This window comes from Cibotium barometz, chromosome 42 (genome assembly GCF_041138505.1).
Source record: "Cibotium barometz isolate CiBa-2024 chromosome 42, ASM4113850v1, whole genome shotgun sequence".
In the NCBI taxonomy this organism is placed as follows: domain Eukaryota; kingdom Viridiplantae; phylum Streptophyta; class Polypodiopsida; order Cyatheales; family Cibotiaceae; genus Cibotium; species Cibotium barometz.
The window spans coordinates 43,953,097-43,965,917 of NC_141087.1; the positions used below are offsets into that span (position 1 = coordinate 43,953,097).

The window sequence follows — 12,821 nt, forward strand, 5'->3', positions numbered from 1 at the left end:
CTACTGAAGTTAGCAAAGTGTATGCTAAAGGACAAGAACCTCTCTAGCACCTAGGGTTGAAGCTATCAGCACAGCATGCTACCTGATGAACAGATCCCCAACTGAAGCACTCCAAGGCATGTGTCTTTTGAAATCAAAAGGCATGGTTTTAGGCATACCATCTCTGCAAAAAATTGATAAAGTATGTAAAGCCTGTTGCATTGGCAACAAGCAGTCTAGAGCACCCTTTTCTAGAAGCACAAGTAGAGCAAGAGGAGTCATTAACATCATTCACACAGATGTCTGTGAATGAACCCACACTCCTTCACCTGGTGGCAATACATACTATGTTTCCTTCATAGATGATTACTCCAAATACACTTAGATTTTCTTCACGAAATCTAAGGCTAAAGTATTTGGTATTTTCAAAGAGTTTCATGTTATGGTTTAAAATATGATAGGTAGAAGAATCAAGGTCTTCATGTCAAACAATGGAGGAGAGTACCTCTCAAAAGACTTTAGCAAATACCTTCTTAAGCATGGCATAAAAAGGCAACTGACATGCAGCTATACACCTTAGCGAAATGGAGTTGATGTGAGAGGAAGAACAGAGTCCTATTTGAGTCAGCGAGGTGTATGGTAAAGGAGAAGAACCTCTCTAACACCTAGGCCTAAAGCTATTAGGAAAGCATGCTACCTGATGTGAATAGATCCCCAACTGAAGCACTCCAAGGCATCACCCCATATAAAGCCTTTCATGAACTCAAGCCTCAAGTACACCATCTCAAAATATTTAGATGTTTAGTTTTTTCTCATATTCCAGATGCAAATAGGAAGAAGCTTGATGACAAGTCAAGAAACTGTATGTTTGTTGGATAGAGTAGTGAGGAAAAGCCTTATAGACTCTATGATCAATTCAAAAAGAAAACATTTATGTCAAGGGATGTGATCTTTGATGAGACTGGGAGACCCCAGCTCATCCCCATCAGATGTAGACACCCCTTCTTCATCAACTACTCTCAAAGGAGAGATAGTACCTTTGGAAGACTCCATTAAAGAACTGGAGGAATAAGATGATGCCCACCAAGTAGCCCTCAAGAGGTCTACAAAAGAGATAGAAGGCATGCCCAAAGGTTAACATATCACAGAGGTAACAATTCAAACTTTGAACAAACAAATTATGCTCTCTTAACATCATTTATGTAGCATGATGAACCCCTCTTATATGAGGATGCCTATGATAAGAAAGAATTGACAGATGCAACGGACAAGAGATAACTGCATTGCACAAGAATCACACTTGGGATCTGTGTGAGCTTTCACCCAACAAGAAAGCAATAGGCTGCAAATGGATCTACAAACTGAAGTACAACAAGGAAGGAAGATAGACATGTTCAAAGCAAGACTTATGGCTAAAGGTTTTGCCCAAAAACACGAGGTTGATTATGAAGAGACCTTTGCACTAGTAGCCAAGATGAATTCTATCAGGTTATTCCTTTCTCTAACCTCTCTTCATAAGTGGAAATTGTCGCAAATGGATGTCAACAATGCCTTCCTCAATGGGTAGCTTGAGGAAGAAGAATACATGCAAAAGTAGCCTATAGGTTATATCAAAGCAAGAATAGAGAATCTTGTTTACAAGCTGTAGAAGAGCTTGTATGGTCTGAAACAAGATCCAAGAGCCTGATATGTTGCAGCTGTCAAATCTAAACTCTTAGTTGAGTTTGAGATGAAAGACCTTGGATACCTACACTATATCCAGATTGAAGTAGCCAAGACCACAACAGGTGGTATCTTCATCTCTCAGCAAAAGTATTTGTAGACTATTCTCAAGAAGTTTGGTATGGAGACCTGCAAGCCAGTGTCTACACCAATGGAATCCAAACTAAAGCTCACAAAGGATGAAACATGCCATCCTTCTAATATTTCTCTAAGGGATTTGGGGGACAACAAATTTGACTATTTATTCAAATTTGGGAGAGGAGAGCTCACGGTGTTGCTGTCCCCATATAACCAAGTCACGAAGAATAAAAATAGGTTGACAGAAAAACCGAAGTGTGAGATAGTCATTGTACTGATCATTTATGGGGCGTGGCCAAGCTAAGCCCACACGTTTGGGCGAGCAAATCTGATCATCTACAACCTGTCCTGCGGTAACAACCGTGGGAGGGCTCCATCGTCAAGTCTAACGACAGCAACGACAAGCCCACCAACAGCGACATGTTCTTCAGCATCATGGACACGAGACTCCAAAGTTTAGTGTTACTCCCTTAATATGCTTGGCTTTCTCAACTAATCTCATAGGGCTCTCAAAGCATATATGATGCACACAGAGTACCAATGCCTTGACCTTAGACTTGTACAAACCAGTTGATGACCTCCTTCATGAAAAAGTCCTCATCTGGTTAAGGGAAATTGTCTGCTAAGTGATCTGAGTGGTGCCTGAATCTTGAAACAATTCTTCGTTCTTTTTATAATGGACCACTTCGTGACAATAGAAGCACTTGTCCTCTCTATATTGACATTTCACCACCTCCTCTAACCAAAAAACCTTTTCTTTGCATGGGGAAATCTCATCTTTATTCTCATTGATTCCAGACTTCCGATCATGATGTTGATAAAGCTTACAGAAGCCTCTGCTTGGGAGTCATTAAAACACTCGACACTTTGAGCAAGAGATAAGGCCTCATCAAACATACAAGATCCAAACCTTCTAAATAACATCAGATAGCACTGGATGGGATTAAATCATCACTTTCAACTGCAAGACACATATGTATGCTAGTACAACTCGCAGAGATACAAGCATTCCACAAACTACCTTATATACAAATTCAAAGATGCTCAAATCAAACACAAGTCATCATTTCAGATGCAATGTGTAACCATCAATTTGATTTGCATGGATCCTTTAGTTAAGAGAAGAATAAACACTTAGATGATGTACACCAAATGCCCCATGATGGGCAGTTCACGAGGCTTGCGTGCTTTGAAAGTATCAAAACAACTCATAATACATACCATAGACACAGTACATACAATGTACGGTGCTCACATCATGGTACTCAAGGTGCACACGTCATACACACATCATGGCAATCACAATGCGCACTATATGGACAACAGTGCATTGACCTATGCCTTCCACTTTTTTTGGCCTCCTCTTTCTACCAGGAGAACTAATGCAGTAACAATAGATGCATATACAGGCGTTGGAATTCTGCGTACAAGGTTCCCCACACGAGGTAAATCTTCTGTAACTTGTTTCACGAGAAACGCCAAAGCTGGTGCTACAATAGTAAAGATAAGCAAACTCCTCCCAACTGTGCCTATTACCTCTGAAGTAAATTGTTGCATAAATAGAGCAAACTCCTCCTTGCTTAGCTCATTGTCATTATTTTTGTCAAATTTCTGTATCACAGTAAAAGAAAAGATACAGTTACATGGAAAGTGAAATGTTACATACATCTATGTTGTGTGCGCATGTGCGAGCATGTTGTGAGTGTGTGTGTGTGTGTGTGAGAGAGAGAGAGAGAGAGAGAGAGAGAGAGAGAGAATTGTTCTAGAACCTTGAAAATCTCATGCACTTCCTCCCTCGTCGGAGGATCATAGTGAGGGCCTGGAAAATGTTTGTTCAAATCACTGTCAAAAGAGGGAAGTTAGGCATGAGTATTCTATACCCATAATTTGAAACTTTGTATACATAGCATACAAAATACGAATTGATGTTATATTATATGCCCATGAAATAGTGTAACCTAATGCAAAACTATATCTATGATTTTTTCTTTAATGCAGAGTAAAGATACAGATTGACACCAATTGCACAGTCAAATAAGATTAAGAAAAGTGTTAAACACTGAAGGCCCACCTCTTTTTGCTTTGAACATGGTGGCATTGAAAATCATGGTATCAAATGGAGGTGGTGGTTATTTCCAATGTGAGTGCTTTTAGGGAAGTGCACATGGATCATTTTCCTATTTATGTGAAGTGGGTTGTAGGATGTGCAGTTGAATGTGTGCCTCTGTAGGTCAGCGTGCATGCATGTGTGTGTGTGTGTGTGTGTGTGTGTGTGTGTGTGTGTGTGTGTGTAAATGAGTGACGGTTGAATTCTTTCATGCATTTTGGCCGGAATTGAAGCTTCCATTGCTATGCATGATCAATAAATGTTGACGTGACGACATGTTGCCTCATTCTTGAAAGGAAGGCTTGCTGAAATTGCTCCCAAAAAAGCAACTCTGTGAGAATTTAGGCAACTCGAGACCCATCTCTCTTATGCCAGTTGTTTATAAATTGGTCACAAAAATGATAGTTAATCGCATTAAGGACTACCTCCACTCTGGATTGCACCACGCACAATACGGCTTTGTTCCCAGGCGGCACGGATTACAGGTGACAGCTACAAAGATGGCGGGGAAGGAAACAGTACTCGACATCCAGGGATGAATGTAAACTCATTGGACAGGGGTAATCATTCTGGTCTTGGGAGAGAAAACTTACCAACAGTGGTAGACACTAGTCTGAGAGGCGCGAAGCACTACGAATCACTGAGACAACGGTGGGGCACAAAGCGCACCCATGTACTCAGAACTGTTGCGGACGAAAGACTGCTACTGGCGTCCCATGAGCAAATTGAGTCTGAACCAGGTGACTTAACCCCCAGCGAAGAGGGCTCATTTCTTATGGACAACATAGCAAATGCCTACATGGGTATTGAGTATGCCAAGTACACCGACCAAGATGTCCTAATCATGCAAGTGGATATTGCTAAGGCATTTGACACTGTCCACTGGGACTTCATAGTTGGGGTGATGGATCGGATGGGATTTGGACCCAAAATGCGAAATGTCATTTATTGGCTATACCAGGGGGTACTGCTAAATGCATTTTTAGTCGGGAACTTTCAGCCGCTTGGTCCTTGGGTAAATCGGTACTATAACATGCGGAAGCTTCAGGGGAGATCGGTAACTTCAATGCTGAGAAAAACAACACACTTGTCGCAACGAAATTAACGTACAAAACTGAATGTAGATGTGCAAAAAATAGAGAGAGAGAGAGAGAGAGAGAGGGAGAAGAGGACACGGTATTAGGTCCCGAATACCAGGAGGTACTGCTAAATGCATTTTTGGTCGCGAACTTTCGGCCGCTTGGTCCTTGGGTAAATCGGTGCTGTAACATGCGGAAGCTTCGAGGGAGATCGGTAACTTCAATGCTCAGAAAAACAGCACACTTGTCGCAACGAAATTAACCTACAAAACTGAATGTAGATGTGCAAAAAAATAGAGAGAGAGAGAGAGAGAGCGAGAAGAGGACACAGTATTGGGTCCCGAATACCCTCTGTAGGGCCCCCACCACGAATGGTGTATTTGCTTTTATCAGAATGATGCAAAAACTAAAATAACAAACTGAACCTGAACCTTCTTGGATGAGATAGATCTCTGCCCTTGACCTTCAATCCTTCACCCCTTCTGCGTTAGCTTGTCCTTGGCTGTCCTGGCCCTTTGTTCAGCTTCAGCAGTTGGTGAATTATGAGATGAATGGACTGGAATATGCAATGGGTATTTATACCCTTCAGTGATGCTAGTCGGCTGGAATAACACCAGTCGGCTGACTGAAAATACCCCACGACCTGTAAATCAGCATTAAATGCTAAAAATGCCTGCGCATCACACCAATAGGCTGCTGGCCATCAGGCGCCTCTGTTTCTGGCTGCTGGGCAGCCTGGGTGGGCTGCCCCACACTTGGCCTACAATCCTCTAGGGCTGTGTACCATGTCGGCTGCCTGTCCAGGAGCCCTAGGGCTGTCCTACAGCCCTTCCATGGCCATCCCATGGCTAGTGGGCACAGCCAAGGCCTTCCTGGCCCCTATGGGGGTGGCTCTGCATGTCATGACCCTGTGTTTTTCTCTAGACAGTATGCAGGTGTGCACGGGGACATGGTGGACAGTGTGAATGGCATCAGATTTGAGTTAAAAAGGAAGCCCATGTGTGGACAACCCCAAGTGTGAAGGGGGCAAAGATACTTTAATTTAAAAAGGTTTTATAACCTTTGGTGGGCAAAAAATTAAAGTTATAAAGGTTTTAAAGCCTTGAGAGGCCCCAGGGTAATTTTTAGAGACTACTCCACTTTTGGAGGCCCACGTCTCTCTTGCCTCTCTCTCTTGCTTTTTGGGAGGCGTGCACACTGCAAGTTCTCATGCATGGAAGAGAGGAGAAGTCGACTGCTTATGTTGGCTGTTGGTTGTTGGCTGCGCACAGAAGAGTTCGTGCAGATCTGTACGGCTGCTGCAGGTACAGCGTACGGATGCTGCAGGTGCAGTGTACGGCTGCTGCAGGTACAGTGCACGGATGCTGCAGGTACAGTGTACGGAAGCTGCAGGTCAGGTGGCTGCAGTTACAGATTCAGTCGGCGCAGGCAGGTGTACGACTGCAAGTACAGCTGTACGATTGCATGTACAGCTGTACGACTGCATGCATAGGTGTACGGGCAGGTACAGCTGGTACACGCGGCTGTTGTATGACAGCTAATACAGGTGGCAGCTGCACACTATTAGGTACGGGTGGCTGCTGATGTTGACCTGTTCGGAAAGGTGGCTGCAGGCGTGTGCTTTTTGGAAGACGCCGTGTTTTTGCAGAAAGGAGGGGCTGGTTTTTCATGAACATAGACATCATGTCGATGGCGTTCAACTCATGGAACTTTCAGTTTCTCTTTGCGTTGGGTTCGGGACTGTTTTGGGACTGTTTATGGGCTGTTTTTGTTTGGTAGCAAATTCAGCTATGTGCTTGGATTTTTGGCTGCAAGTACAAGTCATTTGGTTATGTTTCTTGGCATGGGAGTGATGCAAGCTCGCATGGCTGCGTGCTCATGGAACAGATTGTTTTCTTCCTGCTAGAAAGGAACAGAGGGACCTACAGTTATGGGCATGCTATTGTTGGCATTGTTGTTGAATGGTGCCATGAATGGTTCTGTATGGAAACAGGACAGAAGTTTCAAAGGGAAACAGGCCTAAGGGTTTCATGTGGAAACAGGTCATAGGTTTCTGGAGGAAACATGTATTTGGGTTTCTCCAGGAGATAGGTCACATGCGGGCAGAAGGTACAGGAATGGACACATGTATGGTACAGCCTTGCTACTGATTGGACAGGGGATAGGGAATCCATGACAGAGATGGATAGTACCCTTGGAAGGTAGAGAGGGTTGGTACAGGTGTGTCGACTGTATGGTATGCTGTGCTGTGATACGAGTTCTCTTTTGAGAGACAGTTTGGGAGTCTGTGTTGTGATGCAGAAGCACTGGATGTGTCAGGGTGTGACGTTGTTCATAGTGTGAGAGGCTATGGATGGTTGTGGCAGCCCTGATCATGGGAGAAAGCTTCTGTATGCAGACTCAATGTGAGAGAGTCTTTCGATGTGAACAATGGCTGGACTTGTTTGTGGATGCCGAGTGGACAAGAAGCCATGATGCAGGTTCTTCGCAGGCTTCAGGGATTCTACTATGACGGCTGAGTTCCCAGCCTTATTGTAATCAAAGCTCTTATAATCAATTAAAGAAATACCGCAAGGGGCGCCACTGCGTTTTGGGGCCAATCGGTGTCCGTGTACTGTTTGCAGGAGCACTCTAGCTCCCCCTGTTTGTTTTCCTTTTCTAGGTCTTCAATGGCGTTGAAGTGCTTTATGTGCACCTCCCCCCGTGCCCATATTTGTCCTTGGGGTAGCCCTATGGGCTGGCCCCTTTCCTATGCCAACCCTAACTGTCTACACAGTGGTCTGGCATCCAGTATCATACCAGATACTCAGAACCACTGACATCATTCCAGAGGGAGACTCAGCGCGGACTGGCACTGTTTCATGTGCAAGACAATGCACACCTAACCTTGGACACATCTGTACAGATCTGTCTCCGTTGCATCCAAGTGCGGGATGCACGTGACATCCCCTTCTGCTTAACTTGACGGAAGCTGCATAGCCTCCAAATAATCTGTCAATAACGCCGGATAGTCGTCGAAAAACTCTTTGTCCAGCCATACAGCTTCATGGGTCACTCAGTCCTGAAACTTCGTGAGGAACTGTCTTTGTCTTCAGCCTGAGCCATGCTTTAAGCGGTGCAAAAGGATCTGTTCTAGAACCATAACCTCAGCTTCATCAATAATATCCGGTTCCGCCTCGTCTTTAACTTTTGAAGGGATCGGACCTGCATATGGCTTTAACCAACTGATGTGAAACACATCATGCATAGTCCAACTCAGAGGTAGCTTCAACTATTTAACAAATGAGTGCTGTAGCCCTTCCACCCAACAGGAGACCTCCCCCCGCCCGCCGTCTCTATCCCTTGCGGCCGAAGTAACCCACGCCACACTCCCAAGAAAAGCTCGTCTTGTTAGGCCGGATAATTTCTTTGTGATTGTCCCGTCTTTTTTCAATCCGAAAAGGAAAAAGAACCCTTTTCCATAAATTCCTCTTCGGACCGACGATTCATCGGGAACCCCACAAGCGGGTTCACTACGAATAAGAATCAATCGTTGAACGGGTTCATTGAAACCTCGTTAATCTTTCTCTGGATGGAAAAAGGTCCGAAGCTCCTGAAAGACAACTTTGGGCATCGCTTGCCCACATGTTTCAGCCTTTGCTTCATAATCCGAAGATTAATCCAATCAACTTCCGAAAACTTCATATCCCTTCGGTCTTTATTGGCCTGTCGAGTGTAGACCTCTTGTGCTTTAGCTAACCTTTCCTTTACTAACTCCAAAATCTCCTGGTAAGACTCCGTCAATCTATTCACTTTGGGTACAAAACACGAGGTCTTGGTAAATAGCGACTGGAATGGTCTTCCGAACGCTGCCTCATATGGAGTCCTGCCAATAGCTGAAGAAAAAGAATCATTCAAAACAGCTTGAACTAAAGGCAAATATGATTCCCACTTACCTTGCTGATCGTGGACATAACACTTCAGCACATCAAAGGCCAACTGGTTGTAGATTTCTGTCTGGCCGTCCGTCTGTGGGTGAAATACACAAGATTGCTATGATCTTGACGAGCTTTCTCTTGAGCAGTTTGAAGAATTTTCCCAGTTTTTCTAGTTCGTTCTCATAGTTCCACCCACTTCGGGTGACTATGAATGTACAGTTTACTATTTAATATAAACAGTGGTTTCACCAAAAATAAAAAATTAAAAAAAATGTGTGTGTGTGTATGTGTGTGTGTGTGTGTGTGTGTGTGTGAGAGAGAGAGAGAGAGAGAGAAGGTAATATTAACTTCTACAAAAGACCCCAAGGGTCTATGAGACCATAAATGATACAACAATACCATGGATATACTAAGCCATGGAAAAAAAACGACCATCACTAGTATATACAGATGTGATGCCAGTATGTGACTGACCCTATATGGGAGAAACTAGCCATGATCAACTAATAATGATGCCCTCCTCAACCAATGCGGATCTAACAGCCAAGAGAGTATCTGGCCTTGTGATGGAAGCATATGCTGGTGTCGCAGAACCTCCCGGATTCGCATCTATCTAGTGGAGGGTCGTAATGCTCTAGGTCGAGCATTACGACCGGGCCGCTAGCGGTGGGCTCTAATGTGGGTGCATAACAACTCAAGATATCTCTAATGGCCCTCTCGGAAGTATCATGTCAGGTTTGCCTCTCGACATGTTGTCTCAATAATGCATCCCCATGACGTCTAAGCTCCAATAATAAGTACATGCCCATGCATATTCATCATCAAACTACATCACCTCTGCGAGTGGACCAAACCCCGCGCCGAAGAGGCAGTGGAATCTCCCCCATATCTCATAGTAGACTGACCAGCTATGCATGTAGTGCGCCTCATTTTCCACCTATCATGTGGTGCATACTCTTCCATATCCAATCCTCATGTGGGGTAGCATTAGCTCTACCACTTTTGACCCTGAGGTGGTGACACGACACCATGAGCTCGCCAATCACGATACACATGGCATGTGACATAGATCTATATGTATCTTGGGATCACAATGAAACCATCCTCGGGGACTCTCAAGAAGCGGTCCCCATAAAACTAGGTTTTCGTGCCAAACTCGGAGGAAGGAGACACCCGTGTTTGATGTATGTAAAACTGCAATAGATCCAACCAAATGATTGGGTACATCGCCTGCTGTGAGAGGTCCAAGAATAGAGAGTCCACTATATAGAAAAGACTAGCTTCGAGGCTTGGGGTAGCTTGGAGCTCGGCAGGTTGATTGGCGAGCTGGTCTAGGGATGGACTGACGAGTAGGCGAGCTGGTCTAGGGATGGACTGACGAGTAGGCGCCCAAGTGTGGATGCCCAGTGACCGGCCAGGAGCCTATAAAAGGGTGGCCAAGGTCAAACAGTTAGTCAGAGTCTCGCGAGTCTTTGCGAGAGCTCTGTGGTCAGGAGCCTGGATATAGTGCAGATGTGCACCTACTTCATACAGCCGAGGCCGACAGCAGTCTCAAGGCCCGCGAGGGTGGCTCCGTGGCGGTATGGGACGTCATGGAGTAGAGATTGGTCGGTGCGTCTTGCTAGTTAGCTCAGCTCGTGGCTCGGTGGGAACAGCCAAGTCTTGTGGGTTTTGCCCATGGCTGTCATTGTTGGGTGGTGAGTCAGGCCTACACCCCCTACACGTTTTATGGCTTTGTTTTGCAGGTTTCGGGTCATGCCCGAATTCACCTTATAGGAACGTGCATGTTATATACTCATGGTAGTCAACCCACAAGACTATATAACTATCAACTCTATTATGCATAGTATGGACTAGATACTACGACATCCCCACTAACGTCATCACTGCCCAATAGTGGGTGTAGAACTCTGTATCAAGATATGCTCTCACACACGCACTCCACACACACACACACACACACATAAGAGCATATATTCACACAACGGCCTTCGTACTGAGTTATGCAGGGCAGACTCAGCCATAATGAAGCTTAGCACTAAGGGAATTAGAATATGACCCCAAGAAATATTCACTCTTTCCTACCATTTCTGAAAATATTATTGACAACATTGACCCAACAAGTGTCACTGAGGCCTAACCATGGCAGGCCAGAAATGAAAAACAACAAGATGTTCTGTACCCTTGATTTGAAATGCAATGTACAGTAGTACGCACATGCAATAGATACCAATTGCAAACCAAGGTGAGACTGGTAAATATATCCATTATAAAAAATGTGGTATCCAGTGAAATGCATATGCAAGTGTAGACCAACTGTACAGCCATGAAAATTTGAAGATACTTAGATGCATCGTATTGCATAGCCAATGTTGTAATGTAAGTGGTATACCCATGATGTGAATGAAAGTTAGAGAGCCATGCCGAAAACTAGGCATGGGGTTCTGCTACTCACTTGTAAACTAGAAGAACAGCGGTGTACAGCTCTTGAAACCTTAGGGTATTAGTTCCAGCCTGATGTGCAAAGTAGTCGAAAACGCGATCTGATATATGCCTGATACGTTCATCAGTGGCCACTTTTGCTGAAATTACACACACACACATAGCCATCGACACAAAGTTATCCATCCATAGATACACATACAACGATTCTGCAGGCTTATCAACAAAGTCATCCATCCATAGACACACACAACCATTACACAGGCTTATCCATCCATCCACACAAAACCATTGCACATGCATATCCATCCAACCACACAAAACCATTAGACAGGCTTATCAACAAAGTCATCCATCCATATATACACACACAACCATTACACAGGCTTATCCATCCATCATACAACCATCACTGTTAGAAGCGCTTATGCACCCATCCACATAATACACGGACTTATTCATCCATCCACCCATCACCCACACACAGAAATAAACTGATGTGGACAGGTTACAGGAAGAAGGGCACACTACCTTGTATTTGACCCATTCGTTGCAACGAGGTTGAAGCGACAGAGAGGTAGGCACAGCAGCGGCCATCGCGCGATCGCAAGTTTATGAGGGCTTGATAGCTTACGGCTGCTGCAAAGAATATCGTCCTTCAGACTGGATCCTCAACTCTTACGCCACCCCCTGCTTACGAAACATGTTATGAAATTATTACGAATACAGAGCATTGTTCAAGAAGAATATTTTTCTTCTCAAATCGAAAAACTTGCAATTTTAAAATGTTTTTTCATCAAAATATAACTAAAATGTTTAAAATTTTATCGATTTTTAAAATTACAAATTTATTTTTTACAAGTGAGATTGTGAATTTTGTATGTGTGTTAGAAGGGTTTGCCACTAAGGTTATCTTAGGGAGTAGATTCAACAAGGGGGAAAGACCAAAGAACAAGATGGACATGCCTTGTGAACCTCTCAAGCTAGCACCATGACATTGGCTCAAACACTCTTTCCTAAAAAGAAACTAGGTTCACAAAGGGCATTTCTCCCACCCATGTCACGAAGGTTTTTTTATAGAAAGGGTTTTGACCCTTGAAAGCCACCTAGCCAATAGATATCTCAAAAGAACTATGAGATAGTAGTAATCAAACCCTAGGTTAACACATCGGGAACATCCCACTTGCCAAAGAAACTTGTGTAGTTTCTGAATTTCAAGTACACATTTGAACACGTAGCATAAAAGCTCCTCCTTGATGGTTCAAGTCAACCCCTAGGGGTTAAAACTTTTGAACCCAGCCTCAAAAAAATTAATTAAATTATTGAGAGTCAAATTTCCACCGTAGCAGAGTCTCAAGGCCTTAGTCCGATAGTCCAACAAGGTGGACTATGGCACCCATGACAAATGTTGCTCCCCATGCCAAGGCCAAGGAAGCCACTAGTGCCTAGATACCCATGTGGGTTTATCCATTTATTACACTATGTCCTTCCTACTCA

The 12,821-nt window shown here is 44.1% G+C and overlaps 1 protein-coding gene across 1 annotated transcript; it reads right to left on the reverse strand.

The window, feature by feature from the left end:
- Window positions 1-2,851: 2,851 nt before the first annotated feature.
- On the reverse strand, window positions 2,852-12,060 carry LOC147614519 (uncharacterized). The gene is made up of 4 exons (XM_086780469.1): window positions 11,856-12,060; window positions 11,338-11,464; window positions 3,549-3,621; window positions 2,852-3,390 (listed from the first exon to the last, which is right to left on the reverse strand). The coding sequence occupies exons 1-4, from the start codon at window positions 11,869-11,871 to the stop codon at window positions 3,115-3,117; spliced, it is 492 nt and encodes a 163-aa protein (XP_086636595.1). The 5' UTR covers window positions 11,872-12,060; the 3' UTR covers window positions 2,852-3,114.
- Between the last annotated feature and the right edge of the window lie 761 nt (window positions 12,061-12,821).

What these genes read in the sequence shown, in the direction of transcription:
- LOC147614519 (XM_086780469.1), bottom strand. An exon ending in GCTGTTCTTCTAGTTTACAA is followed by an intron (nt 3,622 to 11,337) that starts GTGAGTAGCAGA and finishes CTCTTTTGACAG; the next exon opens with TGATTTGAACAAACATTTTC. An exon ending in AAGTGCATGAGATTTTCAAG is followed by an intron (nt 3,391 to 3,548) that starts GTTCTAGAACAA and finishes ACTGTGATACAG; the next exon opens with AAATTTGACAAAAATAATGA.